Source organism: Medicago sativa, chromosome 1 (genome assembly GCF_051527215.1).
Source record: "Medicago sativa cultivar Bolivia chromosome 1, Bolivia_mono, whole genome shotgun sequence".
In the NCBI taxonomy this organism is placed as follows: Eukaryota; Viridiplantae; Streptophyta; class Magnoliopsida; order Fabales; family Fabaceae; genus Medicago; species Medicago sativa.
Window position 1 is genome coordinate 16,972,017 of NC_140749.1, and position 19,158 is coordinate 16,991,174.

The window sequence follows — 19,158 nt, forward strand, 5'->3', positions numbered from 1 at the left end:
GTTGCGTGTGATGTGAGACAAAACCAGACCAGATCAGACCTGTGTACTGTTGTCCCAAGCCTACCCACTCAAACTCAATCCCAACAATAATTCAATTTCAATCATACAACTAAATAATACAATTAAATTAAATTTAAATAAACAAACAAAACCAAAATTAGGTTACGTAACCTCGATTCAAACCACAATCACAAAACACTCATCAATCCCTAACAAAAATTCTCATCCAATCCAATCAATCGCCGTCGTGAACCGTCATGGATCAACACTTCCTCCACCATCAAGACCACCGTACAAGATACGCTCCTCCGATTCACCACCTTCCTCCACCACCTTCTCTTCCTCCTCCTCCTCCTCAACCTCTCCTTTATCGTTCTTCTCTTCCTCCTCCACCCCCCTTTCATCAATCTCCTCAATTACATTTTTACCCCCTCGAACACCGCCGTATCCCCCCTCAACCCGCCTGGAACCCTAACCCGAATCCTGACGATCGATTCCGCGGTGATTCTCATCACCACCACCATCACCACCCTCCTCCTCCTCCTCCTCCTTCTTATCCACCTCTCCGATACGAATCTGAATCAAATCCTAACCCTAGGGAAACCTTCCTTTACACCGACAACGCCAATTACCACCACCACCGTCAATTAGCCACAACCGCTTCCACATTGAATCATCCTTATCCTGAACGTGACGGTGTTTCCACCAGAATTGATTCAGCCAGAATCGATTCCGCCAGAATCGATTCCAGCAGAATTGATAACAGAAGGTGGTTGAATGAAAGAAAAGTACACAGTTCATCACCGTCTCATTCGCCTTTTGAATCGGTGAAGGATGAATTAAGTGCTTCTGTGAAACGTGATTATCGTGATTCTGAAACGGCTAGGTATAGTATTGGTAGTAATAGTGGTAGTAGAGGGAATAGCAGAGAGGGTAATCATTATAATCAGGGTCGTGAATTTAGTAGAACACCGCCGAAGAAACAGATTCAAAAGAAGAGTGCTTTACTTAGGATTCAGAATATGAAACCTAATCATAGGAACCGTGATGTTGAACAGTTACGTTATGTTAATGATTCTAACGGTAATTTCTTCAGGGGTAATGGGAAAGATCAACATGGAAGAGGGTACCTGAAAGGCGAAGAGAGGAAAAAAGGAAGTCCTGTTGAAGTTGATGTTGATATTTCTTTTGAATCGAATGTTTTTGTTGCCAAGCATATTGTTACAGCTGCACCTTCAACTTCCGGTGTTGATGTGGGTTCTGTTTCTGGTAAACTGTCTTCTGTTGTTCAAACTATGAATGATAATGATAATGATGCTTCACAAAAGAATGTAGGTGATGATTGTAATCCTAATGAGAAAAAAGAGGGGTTAACTTCTGTTGAAGCCAGTGGTACTCATACTCGTAAATTGGCATCCAAGGTTGTGAAGAAGAAGAAAGCTGTTTCTGGTGGTGAAAATTTGAATGCTAATAAGAATACTTTGGGGAAGAATGTAGGTGATGGTTGTAATTCGCATGGGAAAAATGAGGTGGGAGTTTCTGGTGAAGCTAGCGGTACTGGTCCTCGTAAATTGGCCTCTAAGGTTGTCAAGAAGAAGAAAAGTATTAAGAGAGTGGTGAAGAAAGGTTCTGCAAAGCCTAATAGTTCGGGCGTGTTGGCTCCACCTTCGGTTGCCAATGCAGTTGGTGAAACTGTGGTAGCAGATAGTGGGTCCAATGCTGCCTCTGAAAATGTCAAAACGGGAACTTGTTTGGAGGAGAAAATCAATGCTGTTGATAAGGTGTCTGCGCCAGACGATCAAGGGAATGCATTGGCTGAAGATAAAAAGGAGGGGTTGTCCATGCCGAATTTGGGGCCAGAATGCAGGTCACAGGAATATAAGAACGACGGAGCTTCTGATATTGGGAAAGAATCCAGGTTTGAAAGAGGTGGAAGTATTTCAAATACGCCATCTTGTGTTTCTAGTATTGTAGATAGAATTAGTGGTTCTGATTGTTTAGATGTGTGTAATTCTGTTCCTGACTTGGTTAGTGTGACACATATTGACAAGGCTACTAAGTTATTAAATGGAAGTACTTCTGAAATCAACCAGTTAGATTGTGGGAACAAGCAATTGTGTCAGAGTGAAGTTTCTCTATCGCCTGGGAAACATTTAGATGTAGGATGTTCATGGAATAGTAATCTTGTAGATGTAGGGAATGAAATGAATAACAATGTCATTTCTGCAGATATTATAAATACATATAATTCTGCTGATGACAGTGTTTACGTCCTCAATTCCAGTGATCCTACAAGTTCAGGAAAGGAAACTACTAACAGTGGGAATAATGACATTGATGGAGAGGCTTATTGTGAAAAGATGGTTCCTGTGTTCAATCGGTGTTCTACTTCGGATGCAAATTCAGATATAGCCATCCCCCTGCCAAGCAGTGGAATGGTTGCTTTTTCGAGTTTAGGAGACACTAGGATTCAGGATGGTCAAGATTGCCTACAAAATACGAGTGTACTGATGCAGGGTTCTGATGTTGGATCGTCTAGTTTGGAAGAGTGTATCACTGTTCACCAATTTGGTATCATGAAGGATGCTGAAAAGCAGGTGTCCCCTGGTGAAGTCCCCATATCTGCTGAGAATTGTGACATAGATATAACATTTCCAAATTCTAATATTTCACTTGGATTCGATGTAAGGGACACAAGTAAGATAGAAAAGAAAGATGTTAAGACCGGTTTAAATGGTTTGACTTTGAATTTGGATGATATATCTCTTCCTCCAGTTAGCCATTCAAATGATGCTGATAGAGGCTCAAGAATTTTATCGAAGGATCCATGTTCTTCAGAAGGCTTAGATCATTCTATTCAAAGCCTGGATTTTTTCTCACTATCCAACCAGGTTGGGGACACAGCTTTACATGGGAAAAGAGCTTTTTCAGAGGCTGAATTTTGTTTTGCAAATAATGACAGTGATGATGAAAATAAGGTTTCACCAGTTCCTAAGAGGAAAAAAGTCACTGCTAGTCTCCCAAATTTAACTGAATTTCAATCTGAATTTAGTGATTCAGTTGCGGCTACCACATCTAATGCAGAAGTTCCTATCTGTTTCAGTGATAACCAAGAACATAAGAAAGACGACTTTGCATCGTCAAGCATGGGTATGAGTATTAAGTCTAATGCTCAGTCGATAACTTATTCAGGTGATACTGCTAAATTGTCTGACTGCATTTTCACCGGAGGATCATCTGAGTCTACGGATGCAAATAGGGAAACCAAGAGTTCTGAGCATTTGGAATTGGAGCACTCGGATATGGTCTCTACACAATGTGAGGACTTGGCCATTCCAAATGTTCAGTTTTCAGTGTTTGGCTGTGAGCGGAATGACAATGCTACTCCAATTGAGCATACAAGTAATATCACGGGAGAAAAGATAGATTCACAGGCTGCTGAAACCAATTACCATTATAGAGATGTTGTGCAAAGGTCTCCAAGGGCTGATATGCTATCTAATGATCTCGATAAGGGTGATTCACTTGCTCAGGAGAACCTTGTGTCCTGCCCTGCCAATGCTATTGGAGTCACTATCAGTAATTCAAATAATGAATTGATTGAGGATTTGCCTTACGCTTTATCGGATATGTATTCTCAAGGGATGACATCTGACTTACCAGATAGAATGATTACTGAGTTTACAGCAACCGATGATGATGAAAACATTTGCGGGGATGAAGAAAATCCAAATAGCGTATCTATGGTCAAACATGGTTCTGACTCAGATGCTTTTACTTCATCAAAACAGCATACTGAAACAATTAGGAAGTCAGATCATGCAATTGGATGTAGTGACCCAATACCAAGGAATATAACGCCAGAACCAGCCCAAGCTCATTCCAAAGTTCAACCTCTGGGTCTAAATTCATCTTGTTCTGAATTAAATGCAAGCAAAAATCTGCCAGGCAGTGTCATCCCTAAAGCTTTCAAGGGTTATTCTTTTCCTTTTCCAAAGTCGAAGACAAAGACTCCTGCCTCTTCAATCAATGCCTTAAAATCTCGAACTTGGCATCGGACAGATAATAAAAATCCTCCAGCTTCTCTACCTAGAGTCAAACTTTCAGCAGGAATAGTTCCTCCTAAAGGGCCAATTCTCGAAAAGAAGAACTTTCCAAATACTGCTTACATTCGTAAAGGTAACAGTCTTGTTAGGAATCCTACTCCAGTTGCTGCCGTACCTCAAATCTCCTCTTCAAGTCTCGCGAGGAGACCTACTCCAGTTTCTGCTATACCTCAAATCTCTACCAATCCACCATCTTTGGGTTTAGGCGAAACACCTAAGGGCACCAAACCTGAAAATATAGCTGTTTTGATAGATCAGCCAATCTATTCCAAAACATACGTGTCAAATACTCCTCTGCAGAGAACATCTCCTCTACATATTGACACCAAATCAGAGGAAAATATATCTTTCCCGTTGCTAGAACCTCCTTCCAGTGGCTTCTGTGAAAATGCATCTGATCTTGGGAAGTTTATTGAAACTAATGATGCACCAGCCTGCTCTGAAGATGTACCAAAACAATATGAAACTCCTGAAAATCAAACTGCTCCATCTAGCAATCGGGAGTGTCAAGATGAAGCAAATGTTGGATATAATTCTTCTTTGAACTCAAAAAGAATAGTTTATATAAAGCCTAAAACAAATCAATTGGTTGCAACTTCGACTTCTTCTGATATTATTGTCTCTACTGATGACAAAGGCCAAACGGCCATCCCTGATAGCTATTACAAGAAGAGAAAAAATCAATTGGTTAGGACTACATTTGAAAACCATGTCAACCAGACAGCTGCAACTCCCAATAACGTTGTGAATTCTGACGGCCAAGGGGATAGTAAAGTACTTCGCAATAGGAGGTTTTCCAAGAGGCGGTCGCATAAAGGTATGGATAAAGAACTTATTATGTTGCTTAATTTATCTCTTCAAGCAATATTCACATGAATGCAATGCTGAGTTTCATCAGGATTGGAAAAGTATGTTACTTAAAGTTAGCATGCTTATCCGTAACTGAAGCTCCAGTAGATATATTTTGTTGAATAATGTGGTTAATTTGTCAAGAGTAAACTGCTGTTTTCATTGCCGTCTATGCTACTTGCTAGACATGCTTGTATTGTTTATGTATGATGTTCATATCTTTTTTCATATTATATGCATACTCAGATATTTAATGTTCTTTCAAATACATTCAGTATTGTTGAGATATTTTGTTTAATGGTAGACAGGATAGAATTAGAAATGGCAACATTAGAGAGATTTTGGGTAGCACCTATAGTAGAAAAGATGGTAGAAACTAGACTAAAGTGGTTTGGGCATGTAGAGAGAAGACCTGTGGATTTGGTAGGAATGAGAGGAGATCAGATGGAGGGGAGTCAAATCACTAGAGGTAGGGGAAGACCTAGAAAACTTGTAAGAGAAACTATTTAGAAGGATCTAGAAATTAATAAGTAGGAGAAGGACATGGTTTTTGATAGAACACTGGTGTCGTTTGATTCATGTAGCCGAGCCCACTTAGTGGAATACGGTTTGGTTGTTTTTTTTTTTTTTGGAGAGGAAAAGCTTGGTGGTTTTTTTTTTTGAGGGGAAAGGCTTGGTTGTTTTTTTTCTTTTTTTTGTTCCTCTCATTTGTTTTTAATATAATATTTTTCCGTTAAAAAATAAAAAATACAAGCTTTGCAAATTACTATGTTTTTATGCTTTTGAGGAGTTGACAGCACAAGTTCCAATATAATACTTTCTACATTTGATTCCTTAACCAGTGCCCCGGGGGCACCGGTTAACATTTCCCCTTGTTAACCAGTGCCCTGGTTAAGGAAACTAATAAGGAAATTTTAAAGTAAAAATAACACTTTTTATGCTTTTGAGGAGTTGACATCCTATATAATACTTTCCACATTTGATTCATTAACCAGTGCCCCGGGGGCACCGGTTAACATTTCCCTTTCTTAAATGCTTCCTTTTTTATATTTTCTTTTTGTTTATTTCTGTGACGTGAGTGACTACTTTAGTTATCCGTCTTGGATTGCGGTGTAGAGTGACTGGCCCCAAAAACTTTGTACACTGTCGAGTTGGATGACCTTGATACCAAAAATTACCCGAGATATATTTAGGGTTAAATGCACTTTTTTGTCGCCTATCTAGTTTAGTTCTTGCAAAAAAAATCATCTATTTTTAGTCCATTTAGTGAATTTAGGGGCTAAACAAACATCATTGAAAATTTTCACCAACATCACAAAGCGACGGACTGAGCATAGAAGAGTATCTTATAGGACTAAAAGTCCCCATAATTTATGATGTCTATGTGTGCTCTATAATAGGAAATTATCCCAGTTTTAAACATCCATAATTATTGTCTAAATAAAGAACAGCAGGGCCTTGAGTAGAAGAACAGAGTGAAGAAAACACAGAATGAGACCTGCTAGTTTGAGAAAGGTATGTGGACAGAAGATGAACAGTAGTCTAGGAAGAGACTGTACGGTTGAGTAGGTGGCATTGTTGTCAAATTTCCACCATGGCGGTGTTATATCATGGAAGATTGTGTCAGCCTCCATAAGCCACAATACCTATTATATCCACCATGGCCCGCTACGCCATGTTTATATGGCAGATTTTTGGCTGGCCACGTAGTCCATCATTGACAACACTGGTAGCAGGAGATGCTGGTAACCATTGGGATACTATTTTTTTTTTTTTTTTTTTTTTGAAGAAACTAAACTTGGCCATGGGATGCTGTTAATTCCGGGAATGACCCGAATCAATGTTGACAGTGGATGGGCTTGAGCTTGTAAAGGTGAATGAGACAAAAGTTTACTACAAATATCAATGATTGGTTGGGAATATTGAGTTTTCAAAATTCTTTGATGCCATATATATGTAAGGGAAATGACTAAAGCAAAGTCAAGTGGGGGTGTGGGCAATGTGGCTTTACCTTAGAACCTTCTAACGCAATAGCAGTGGGAATGGATGTGAATCACAGTGCAGAATTAAATCGCTCTCCTAAATGAGATCTGTGTCCTTTTCCATCTGAAATGAACAATTGATGATTGATAACCCTGGAGACTTCGTATATTTTGCACGAGTGTTGGAGTGATTTTGTTAATGTTGCAACTTGTGTGTTATTATTAACCATTGAATTTTAGCTCACATTTGCTGAGGATTCTGGAACACCGGTGCTGTTTCATTTAAACTTCTTTTCACATTATCTGTGAATGAAGAAAGACTTAATTGTGGATTGCATTTGCAGTAGCTGGTATTTCGAGCAAATCTTCAAGAGCCTCATTAGTGTGGACACTTGGTAGCAAAAATTCTTCTGGAAATGACAGGGACTCTAGGCATTATCAGAAGGTTTTACCACTCTTGTCTCCATGGAAAAGAACTACATATTTAAGAAGCTTCATTCATAATTCTGCTTCAAGCTTCAATAGTTGTTCCTTATCTGCAGTCGGGTACTTATGCATATGTTACTGCTTCCTCCATGTTTTCCGCTCTTTAATTTGGTTGTGTTCCTCAATGATATTCAATTGCAATTGTTAATTGATGTTTGTCTTTCAGTAAGAAATTGCTTCTGTTGAGAAAGAGGGATACTGTATACACCAGGTCGACCCGTGGGTTTTCTCTTTGGAAATCCAAAGTTTTAGGCATTGGTGGGTCTAGTTTAAAGTGGTCAAAATCTATCGAGAAGCACTCAAAGAAAGCTAATGAGGTTAGTCTGGTTTTTTGATACTATGATGCTTTTACACAAAGTTTCCTTTTGTAAGTTATTAACAATTTATTCTTTTAATTTCTCATTATCATTTTAGGAAGCCACACTTGCTGTTGCTGCAGTTGAGAAGAAGAAGAGAGAGAAGAAAGACCCAGCTTGTGTTGGTCCTCAAACAAAGAGTAGGAAGAATTCTTTCCAGAGCTTTTGTCATATCAATACGCAGAAGCCTGCCTTTTCTTTTTTGCTATTATTATTAAAACATCTTTATGCTTGCTTATATAAAAAAAGACATCTTTATGCTATTAGCTACCATTGTGTTACTCTGACTTTGGAAGTAGCGGTTAATTGTGTAGGAGAACGTATATTTCGGGTTGGTTCAGTTCGATACAGAATGGATCCTTCCAGGCGGACACTTCAGAGGATTTCAGGTGAATTGGATTTTTACATTTCTTAGCATTTTATGACACAATGGCTCTGATCAAACTCTAAAAACACGGCTGCTATTGACTCCTCCGTAAAGGGTTTGTTAGTTGAGTGATCAATAATTTTTTTGAATTGAGTCTGTGTGTAAATGAGTATGATGATGGTTAAGGTACAGGAATAAACTGTAGATCTATCATTCATGAAAGTTGGAAACTTCACAATTTTTCTTACAGCTGATTTTTTATTCGATACTCCACAAAAGTTTGTTCGCATGATGTTGTTTGATTCTATGTTTTTTCAAGGGGAGGTTGTAATACTGTAACGTTCAATTAAACTAATTAAGTTCCTTCCTTTTGCTGCAATGCTGGGGATATTAGTATTGCCTTTATGGTCATTGATTCATTTTCTTCATGCCCTTTTTCTGTTTTTATATTGTTTTTGACATATTTGTCTCTCCTTTTCCAAGCAAGTTTGACTTATTTTGACTTATTTTTCAAAGCTAGTTATTGATCTTACAAAGTTTCGCTTAATTTTCTTTGTAGATGATGAATCCCTGTCCTCTGCCTCAATCGGTACAAGTTTGGTTTCCAGAAGAGGTTACATTCCAAGGAGATTAGTGATAGGAAATGATGAGTAAGTACATTGTTCTTTTTCATTGAGTTTAATATCTTTTATGATTGGGTCAAATTTCGTCTTCTATAACAAGTACCTATGCAGAAAGTAGGTGAATAAGAGGACACACACACACACACACACACACGTCTTGCAGTTCAATTGATCCTTACAAAGATTATTATTCGAGTTATTGTCAATATATTTGCAGATATGTTCGAATTGGCAACGGAAACCAACTTATCAGAGACCCAAAGAAACGAACTCGGAAATTGGCAATTGAAAAAGTTAGATGGAGCTTGCACACTGCCAGACAGCGGTTGGCTCGTAAGCAGAAGTACTGTCAGTTTTTCACAAGATTTGGGAAATGTAACAAGGATGGAGGGAAGTGTCCTTACATTCATGATCCCTCAAAAATTGCTGTCTGTACTAAGTTCCTGAATGGTTTATGTTCATCTCCAAACTGCAAATTGACTCATAAGGTTTTGTATATATATGGGGTCCAACGAATTGAATGTGGTCGCTACATTTGCTGATCTGCAAAATAAATATTGAGTTCAATTGATTTTTTGTGCAGGTTATTCCGGAGAGAATGCCTGATTGTTCATACTTTTTGCAAGGTGCATCATAGAATGTTGTTTTTCATCAAATACATAATTTGAAAATATGATTCTGACAAAATTTTTTTGGCAGGCTTATGCTCAAACGAAAACTGTCCATATAGACATGTCAATGTGAACCCAAAGGCATCTATTTGTGAAGGGTTTCTTAAGGGATATTGTGCTGATGGGAATGAGGTATTAGTCAATTATAATTATTTCTTGTTGAATTACCGGATAATTTGAATTTTGGACTTGATCCTTTTTTAGCACAATGAATCAATTTTGGATTTGGTATTTCAAGAACAGGGTGTGCTTGGCACTATAAAGGTCAATCTGGACTTTTAACAAATTGTGTTTGTTTAATTACGAATGAATTATCTGTTTGGGCCGGTAACTCTTCTCTGGTTGTTCTTCTCTGGTTGTCCAATTGCTATGTTGGCAGTGTTATCTAATACTTTGTGTGTATTTTTCCGGCTAACAGTTCATTCTTCGGGGAAGATTTGCGTTGTTCAGCTACTATCCTCCTGCTGCTTATCTACATGCCTCCGCCTCCTTCTCCTATTGTGATCCTACACTAACCTTCGTAAATTTGTTTGTTATCAGTGTCGGAAGAAGCACAGCTATGTCTGTCCAAGTTTTGACGCAACGGGAACCTGTACTCAAGGAAGCAAATGCAAGCTTCACCACCCGAAAAAACAAAGCAGGGGAAAGAAAAGAAAAAGATCAGGAGATCAGAACAACGGTAGAGGGCGTTACTTTGGTTCTATTCCCGTTGAAATTTCTGAACCTGGGATGATGGTCGCTCCAAGACATCCTCAACAGAGTGAGGAACATGAAGATGAACTAACCGACTACATCAGTCTTGATGTGTATGATGCGGAAGACACAGTTGACCAATCATTTGAGGCATCAACATTTTGTAACAATGATACCGTGGATCTTCAGTTGGATACTTCTGATGAACTCATTAAACCTGTTTCTATAATAGCAAAGTTTGCTTTGCAATCTCAGTCCAGAAGCCTGCAAACTTAGGCAAGTGGAAGAGACTAAAGGCAGTTTTAAAATAGGTAATTAAGGTAATACATAGATTTCCCCCATTTTTCTGAAAATTTTGTGCTCATTGATTTTTAGTTTCCTGTCATTGTACACAACATAGGTCATATTCCCCCACCCCTTGATTTTTATGTAATTTACTTATACCTTGTACAAAAACATATGATAATTGACAAATAAAGAGAAAAATTACCTGCTCTAACTCGGGCAGGTTTTTTGAGAATTCTGAGCCTTCAAACTTGAGTTTCTTTTGATATGATTTATATGCACCGAGCCAAATAATATTATGACGCGGTTTTACTTGGTTAGCTAACATATTATTGTGAGAGAAGTTTAGCAAACTTAATTTGCATGCAACATTCGAAATGATTATTTCATTTGTACTATTGTGTACTACCGGTTTACCAAGCTGAGAGTTAATTGACTTTTAAAGCTTTCATCTTTACATTGTATTTAGGGTTACTATTGGCTAACTTTTCTATAATCACGGGCAAATTTCGGAGATCTTGGTTCATATTATATTCTGGAGCTAAAATTGTTATGAATATAGCTTCTCACAGCTAAACCTATGAAATTTATTGTCTTCACAGTTGTGTTGAATAACTGAAAAATTATCAAATATAAAAATTGGTGCTTCCATGGCCGATTTCTCTGTTTGTTCGGAAGCTTTTGAATGAAAAGAATACAAAGCTGTTTGATCCTAGTTCATTCTGCCGTTAATCTAGTGCCTAAATAAACTTGTTTATGATATCTTGAAACTCATCCCGTGTGCTTATTTGATCACAACTGTATTCAGGTGATTTTGGAAAAGTTGTAATTTTGTAACCCAATTCGAGCACCTCGTTTAGATTACGTAACCCAATTTATGCAAGTTTTCAACAACCTCAGTTTATGTGAACTAAGTTTAAAGTAAGTTACTTAAACTCAGGTTTACTCGAACTCAATTTGCATACTCTACACGAGCTCAATTTACGGAGGTTAGTGAACTCAATTTACGCAAGTTAAATGAATTTGGACGAGTCTCTGTTTGCTCAATTTATCCATCCTCCATTTACTGTTCATTTATAAGAGAGATAGACATAAATGATAGATCAATGAAACTCATTTTATAAGTGAATCCCACTAATAAGTTTATCTAATCTTCCATTTGTGTCTATCACTCTTGTGAATTGATAATATAGAGTATATAAATATAACAAATTTAAACCCAATTAAGATAATATACAAGGTTTGTAAAGAGAAATGATAAATGGACAATCAAAAAGTTGTCCAACACCATATATTAGAAAATTGCTGTTCACACATTTGAGAAGGCTAGGACACACATGTAAAATACGTTTTTGCCCCCTCGGCAGTTAACTGCCGAGGAATAATCCGGCTGCAGTTAACTACCGAGGAAAACCTCGGTAGTTAACTGCCGAGGAAAACATAACTTCATTTTCTTCAATACTTCTTCTTCTAAAAGTGCGCATATACAACAGCGTTCATTTATTTCTTTGGAGTTCCATCATTTATTTATTTTGCTTTTCTAGATCTAGTGGTTTAAAGGTTCTTTGCATTATACAGTACTGTTCCTCACTCTTTAGTTCTATCTCTCATTTGTAGTTCTTCATTCTTCTCTTTCTACTTCTACCTCTGTGCCTTTTCAGATAGAAAAACAACAGTGAGATTGTTGAGATAAAAATGGATGAAGATTAATTAGAGAAACGAAGATGAACATAGATTGAAGAAATTGGGTGTGAGAGGGAAGTTCTTGATATGAATTTAGAAAGAAATATGGAGAAAAATAAAATGAAAAGCATCTCATAAAGGATGAATCCAGAATAGGGGATTTTGAATGCAAACATAAATATTGATGTAATTGAGTATTTGATGGTGGATGTGTATGCTCTGCAACGGAATAATGAATATTGTGAGAAGAAGTACCCAAATTGCTGCATATGCAGCACTTTTAGAAGAAGAAGTATTGAAGAAAATGAAGTTATGTTTTCCTCGGCAGTTAACTACCGAGGTTTTCCTCGGTAGTTAACTGCAGCCGGATTTTTAATTCCTCGGCAGTTAACTGCCGAGGGGGCAAAAACGTATTTTACATGTGTGTCCCAGCCTTATGCAATGTGTCAACAGCAATTTTCCATATATTAATACGGTTTACAATACAAACTAATTTTTTTTAATATTTTTTACCATCTTGGGATCAGTGATAGCTTGAAATTGCTTTATAAATGTATACGGTGTAGGCAAAGTTGTTGATTTTTGGTTGTTAGCGTATCATTGCTCGTTTGTAAAACAATGCATTGGTAAACTTGTTTCACATGTGCCTACGTACGTTAAACCCATTATCGTATATTTTGTAAAATTTGAGCTTTGAGAAGTACATAAACTTAGATTATGCAAGCTTAGATTATTTTAGTTCACGTAAACTCTAAAATTAGAATTTTAAACATGTATACGAATTGAGTTCACGGATAATTCACAAGCAAAGAAAAAAGAAAACAGCATAGAAAATCATCATTTATTTCTAAGGAATATAGAAAATCATCATCGAAATACAGAAATTCAATTACCTATCCATTAGAATATTAATGAAAGACATTGTGATTGAATAATCATATATTCATGGATTTTTTTTAAAGTGTTTATACTCTTTCCGTCTCAAATTAATTGTCTTTTTAACATTTTTTCTATGTCTTAAAATAATTGCTGCTTTCGAATATCAATACAACCTTTATTATTTTCTTACCATTATAATATTCTTATTTATTGAATTTTATTCAACTTAAACAATTTACTAACTACAATTAATAACAGTAATTTAGTACTCCTTCCGGTCCTATTTACAAGAGAAAGTTGACTTTTTAGATACATTGAATAATGTATGTATCTAGTCAAGAACCTAAACCAAATACATAAATTATTTAATGTATCTAAAAAATAAATCGTTTCTTGTAAATAGGACGAGTAAATGATATCAATTTTAGCATTGAAATCAACTAAATCAATTATTTCTTGCGGAACGATTACATCATATAAATTAAACATACATTTAAAACAAATGTAAGTTTAATTTAATTAAAAGAGAGCAATAAAGTATTATTTAGATGGAAATTCTATTGTGGTCTCGTGGAACAAATTTTAGATTATGAAAATTTTGTTTTGGTTGTGATTAAACTTTTTGCTTAGGAACAGTGAAGAAGAGAAGAGGGAGGTGAAAATGAAAGTAACATGGAAGAACACGAAGAAGAAGAAACCTTGTTTACCCTCTTTATCACACTTCACCGAACTCCCCTTTGAGCACAACAACGATGCTACCACTGAACATGATTCTGATGGAAGAACCGTTCCTTCTACCGATTCCGACCAATCATCACAATTAGCTACGCAGTTTCAAACTCAAGGAGATAACCTTGCTATGGTATTGTTTGTTTTTATGTTTTGTTTTGTTTTTCGTTTTTTGGGAACAGAAATCTGCATATAATTCTGAAATTTTGTAACCAAGGGTCACCCACTTTATAATTTAGAGGAAAGTTTTGTTATTTACCATGAAAGTTTAACTCGGAGCATTTATGTTTACAAACTATGAAACACGGACACTCCTAGGATTAGGGTGTCCCGGTGTTAGCAGACACCGACAGACACGACACATATGATTAGTTTTATAGTTGGCTATGTTGATATAGCTTAGATAGGGAAACGATATTACTAGTGTAGCGCTTAACTTTAAAATCCGAGGGCTTTCCATTGAATTATGTGGTTTTCGCAAATTGTTATTAGTGTGGGTGTGTCGTGTCTGGTGTTTGTGTCTGAATCCGTGCTTCATAGTTTACAAATAGAGCTTTATGTGGCTTATTTTAGATGATTTTCTTGCAGTTATTATGTGTTAGAGTTACCATCAGTCTTGTTGGGTTGGTTTGAGTTAAGGGTTAAAGGAATGGGAGGTTATGTGTTTAAACCTAGGAGTAAGTATTAATCAACAACTAATTACTAGCATTTGCCATTAAAAGAAAAAACAAAACTTGCGTTCCTGTTTGGATAAACAACTTAGTTTGCATCTTATAGCATAAGCGCTTATGTCTAAGCTATTTTTTTGTTGTTGATAAAAGTTATTTCTATAACAAAAGATAAAATAAAGTTAAGTTGTTTCCGTATAACCTATAGGCTGTTTTCATAAGCCATCTTCAAGAGCTTATGAAAATCAGATGACAAAAGCTTATGTACATGTCATAAGTTGTTTTCATAAGTTCTCCTGAACAGTGTCACAATTGCTTATGCCAATAGATAAGTTCAAATAAGTCAATCTAAATAGACTCTTGGTTTTAAATTCAAGCCACACTCTTTGAATTCTATGTAGTCATATAGCAGCCGACCCCTAAAACGCTATAGCAATATAACAAGTAGTGGCATGCATGATTTTAAACAGGGGTTGCGATAACAATTGCGGTCACATGGTGATCATTGATATTACGAAAAATTAGTGTCAAATGTGGCCGATGCAACCTCAATCATGGTTGTGTTGTGCTTTCAGCAACATAAAAAACTGTTACTTCACAGCCCAGTTTGCGGTTGCAAATCTTTTTTAAGAAACCTGATGGCATATCACTATGCCGTAAGTTTAGGGAAAAATTTATACCATAGTACATTGCACTAATAATCAAAGGTCATTGTTAACAAATTCAAACCAATATATTCATTACGTGCGTTTTTCTGTACTTTGGATAACATTAATTTCATTTCTTAAAAGAAAGAATTGTTTGGACAGATTCACAACAATGGTCTTAAGTTGTTTAATGCTTGAGTTCATTTAGACAAGTGAAATTTTGGTGTTAAAGGCTTGCTAGTTGCTAGTGCTGTTGTTACTTTCATTTTATTTTCGTAGATCTAATTTGGGAGTTCTTTCTTAATGTTTAAATATTTCATATCCCAACGTTTGGTTTTACATTAACTTCTGTTGGTTTGGATCTGACAAATTCTGTGCAGCTCTCTGAGCTATGTTCGTAGTTGAAATTTTGTTACTTAAAGAAAGCCTTAAGTAACAAAACTTTGCTTGCCATTTTCATTGATAGTTTGTACTATTAATAGTACTTGAAGATCTTCTTACAAGCTTAACAGAAAGTACACGCCTTCATTCTAGTTCCTAAAATTCAGGAGAATATTCTAACAGCATAACCATATCACTACAGTTAGATAACCTTATTCTAGAAGCTTTTGTAATCTTCCATCCAATTTGGCTGCTTCCTCTCACATGCTGTTGTATGCATTTCGGTACTGGGCTCTGCAGTTTCACTTGGTCCATTTGTTGTTGAGACTTCTTTATTTCTTTCGGGACCAAATTTTCTTTTGAGTCTTCCTGATTCACTTGTCTGACACATTTGCAACCTCTTAGCGTCGTATCACTCTGATCTATGTGTGCATGTCTAATGTGTATCAGATAGACATAACATGCACTGATTATTCTTGTCCAACACACACTTCCGTATGTTTCTGATTTAAATTGGTATTATTAGCTCTGATATGGCATGGCACAACTTTCAATAGGAAGAAAGTAAATTAGAAAATAGGCCTGTTTTAATCTTTTAAGAGAACTTTAATTCTGAAAAGAAAAAGCAGGATGGGTGCTTTTGCCATTTTTCAATTTCATACTTCCCAACTTCTTCATTTCAATTTGACATATATCATTATGAATGTGTTTCCCATGTCATATCATATGATGTGTCAGTGTCTATGCTTCATAGTTAATACCACCATCTTTGTTGCAGGAGGGGAAGTATAGGGAAGCACTGGGCAAATGGGAAGCTGCTCTTACTTTGGCACCTGATGTTCCAGCTTTGCATGAACAGAAGGCCCAAGTTTTACTAGAAATTGGAGATGCTTGGAATGCTTTAAAGGCTGCAAGTCGTGCGTCCGCGCTGCTATTATATTCTTCTTAACTTTATTTTAATTTTAATGTAGACTAAATGAAATGCAAAAATTGAAATTAATAAACTAAGGATAACAAATGAACTGTTTCTTGAAGTGTAATTTGAATTTATTGAAGTAAGTTGTGTTTTTAGTAACAAATTTAAGAAGCTAGTCTTTCCTATATGAATTATGAACTATATATTGAGTTGTGATGAACTTAATTCTGGCAATGGAGTATATCTGTTTTGTGCCAATATCAGACTTTATTTGTTTGGGGTTTGGCTTCTGATGTTTGTTATATAATTTAAATTCGTAGTAGTTTTTTACTTGACATATGATAATTGACCGTCTCTGCATGGCAGGAGCTACTGAATTGAAACCATCGTGGGCCGAGGTATGACATTCTGTTATTTGCATACCCTTTGTAAAGTTTATTAGCATGATTTTTGTCATTTCCTCCATTGTCCATGTTAATGATATTTATGTATATAATCTTTCTAATCCATTTTTTCAATTAGTTTTAATTATAAAATAATAGCTTAGTTATGGTCTTATGGATGAATGTCATTTGATGATAATTCACGAATGTCATTTGATGATAATTCACAAGTTGACCATATATGTTTGTGATGTTATGCATATAATTAGGTTTCCGCATCATGAATCATGATCTCTATATTTTGATATTAAATACTCTCTCCGTCCCATAATAATTGTCAAATTTCTGAAAAATTTGTCTCAAACTGAACGTCACTATCAATTTTCAGTGTAGTACTTTTTACAAATTGTGCTATTTAATTACTACCATGTGCATTACTCACTCCTAAGTCAATATTTTCCAGTTTTCATTTACAGTCATGGCGAGTACACCAATACATGAAAAAGTTAACTTGGTAAAATTAGTATTCTCTTTCTTTTATTATACTCTTTTCTTAATCTTCGTGAAATAAACAAGTGTGCCAATTATCGTGACCCGAAGAGAGTGCTTTGCAAACTTAATTTATTTGTTGGAAGTAGTCTAAACTAGCATAACATCTGATAGTTTAAGCATTTACCACTGTTCATACCAAATAATACTAGAGCAGTTATAGTTCATTTCTACGTCTCCCAGTGCAAACATTTATTTCAATATTAATCCTTGCAGGCTTGGGTCACACTTGGCAGAGCGCAGCTGAATTATGGCGAGCCTGATAATGCTATTGAAAGCTTTGACAGAGCTTTAGCTCTCAAGGTCAGTCTTCATGAAGCTTAGCAGTTGGTTTTAATGTCGTAAAAATCATTTAAGTTACAAAAATTTATAAATTATTTAAAAAATTTATACAACTACTTTTTGGCTGTGCAGCCTGATTATGAAGATGCACAGGATGATAGAAAAACCGCATCACGTCTAATAAAGAAGAGAAAGCAACTTCACTCATCAGGATTGAGTGAAATTCAAAATCGTTATACTGTAGGTGATAAGAATCAAAGTTCATGAAGGTATACAACAAGGGATAAAGTTACCTATGCTATGTATTCGTGTGCATTATGAAAATTTTGTTTGCTGTCCCGAACTTCATGGTGAAATGTTCATAATTCGTATGAATGTATATGTGGAATGATGGTTATGTTTATGCGATAAATATGGTAATCCTAGGTTCTTTTCACAATGACAGATAGATTAAGAATTAGTTACGGTATGTTTGGTTGGAGACAAATTGTGTTTTATTTTCTGCCGTTACTTTTAATTATAAACTTATCATATTGTTTTTATGTTTGCAGTTTTTAAAGATTTCTATAGAGAAAACAGTGAATTTTTCATTCATTGATTCTATTTGGATCTTTCAAAACAAGAAACAAAATGAAAGTAAGGTGATAATTTTGTAATTAGAAGTGAAAACATAAAATAAAGAGAGAATGTATTCTCATACCAGACAGGTTCTTAATATTTTTTGTCAAATTTATTGCTTAAAATATTTTTTGGAAGTAATGATTTGATAAAATGAGGAAGTTTAATATGAAATTAAACTGAAAAACATTAGAGCAGCTCCAATAATGGAGCTATCTTTGTGTTTTTAACTCTCTTTTAAGTGGGTCTTCAGAGCATCTTCAATGCTATAACTCAATTATATTTATTTTTCTTATGTTGGTTTAAGTGGGACACATTATGCGAATTCAACTTTAAGAACAAGATTATTCTTTCACTTTTTCAGCAGGAAAAATGTCAAGAAAAATTCAAATAAAATGGATGATATGTTTCTTTTGCAAATAGTTTATTTTATTTATTTACATTGAAAAAGATATTGTTACATTGTAACAAAAAAACAAAGATATTGTTGCATTAAAAAAAAGAGTAGAAATTTGAAATATATTTTGATTCTCTTTATATTTGCCCCCGGTAAAAATTCATCTAACTTCACCTATGCAACAAAGTGTTATTCAAATGGTTAAACAAGTTCAATCAATCTCACCGGTCCATGATCATCTTGTATCTAGAACCTCTAAAGTGGTAATATCAACAGTTAATTAACAAATAAAATATATATAATAAAATGTTAATTAGTGCCTTTAGAACATAAGTTAAGAAGATTAATATAGAAATTATGCATTGAAAATTGGTGAAAAGTAGAATGTTTAACTTTAAGAAAGTCAAAAAGGTGTTGTTTTTAATGAATTTTTTTTATTTTTGACATCCTTAACCAATGACCGACACTGGTTAGCAATCGTGAGTTTGTTAGGATTGATTAATTACATCATAACAAATCATGAGATCATGAGTTTGTTATAATAACAACCCTTGATTTTCATTCAATTTACACTTGCCCAAGGGTAATCATCTTAAACCTGTTTTTCT

At 35.5% G+C, this 19,158-nt stretch overlaps 2 protein-coding genes across 4 annotated transcripts; both read left to right on the forward strand.

Annotated features, from left to right (window-relative positions):
• The first annotated feature begins 179 nt into the window (after window positions 1-179).
• LOC146953167 (Zinc finger C-x8-C-x5-C-x3-H type family protein) lies at window positions 180-10,653 on the forward strand. Of its 3 annotated transcripts, none has more exons than XM_085708187.1 (10): window positions 180-4,923; window positions 7,282-7,483; window positions 7,590-7,740; window positions 7,838-7,919; window positions 8,094-8,168; window positions 8,706-8,796; window positions 8,987-9,257; window positions 9,353-9,395; window positions 9,469-9,572; window positions 9,981-10,653. In XM_085708187.1, the coding sequence occupies exons 1-10, from the start codon at window positions 258-260 to the stop codon at window positions 10,407-10,409; spliced, it is 6,114 nt and encodes a 2,037-aa protein (XP_085564313.1). In that variant the 5' UTR covers window positions 180-257; the 3' UTR covers window positions 10,410-10,653. The 3 variants fall into 3 exon arrangements, with proteins under 3 accessions (XP_085564313.1, XP_085564317.1, XP_085564309.1); XM_085708191.1 differs by having other exon boundaries at window positions 7,285-7,483; XM_085708183.1 differs by having other exon boundaries at window positions 7,838-8,168.
• Window positions 10,654-13,552: 2,899 nt separating this feature from the next.
• On the forward strand, window positions 13,553-18,022 carry LOC146953168 (Tetratricopeptide repeat (TPR)-like superfamily protein). Its single transcript, XM_085708198.1, has 5 exons — window positions 13,553-13,842; window positions 16,184-16,322; window positions 16,688-16,719; window positions 17,470-17,556; window positions 17,668-18,022. The coding sequence occupies exons 1-5, from the start codon at window positions 13,642-13,644 to the stop codon at window positions 17,800-17,802; spliced, it is 594 nt and encodes a 197-aa protein (XP_085564324.1). The 5' UTR covers window positions 13,553-13,641; the 3' UTR covers window positions 17,803-18,022.
• The last annotated feature ends 1,136 nt before the right edge of the window (window positions 18,023-19,158 follow it).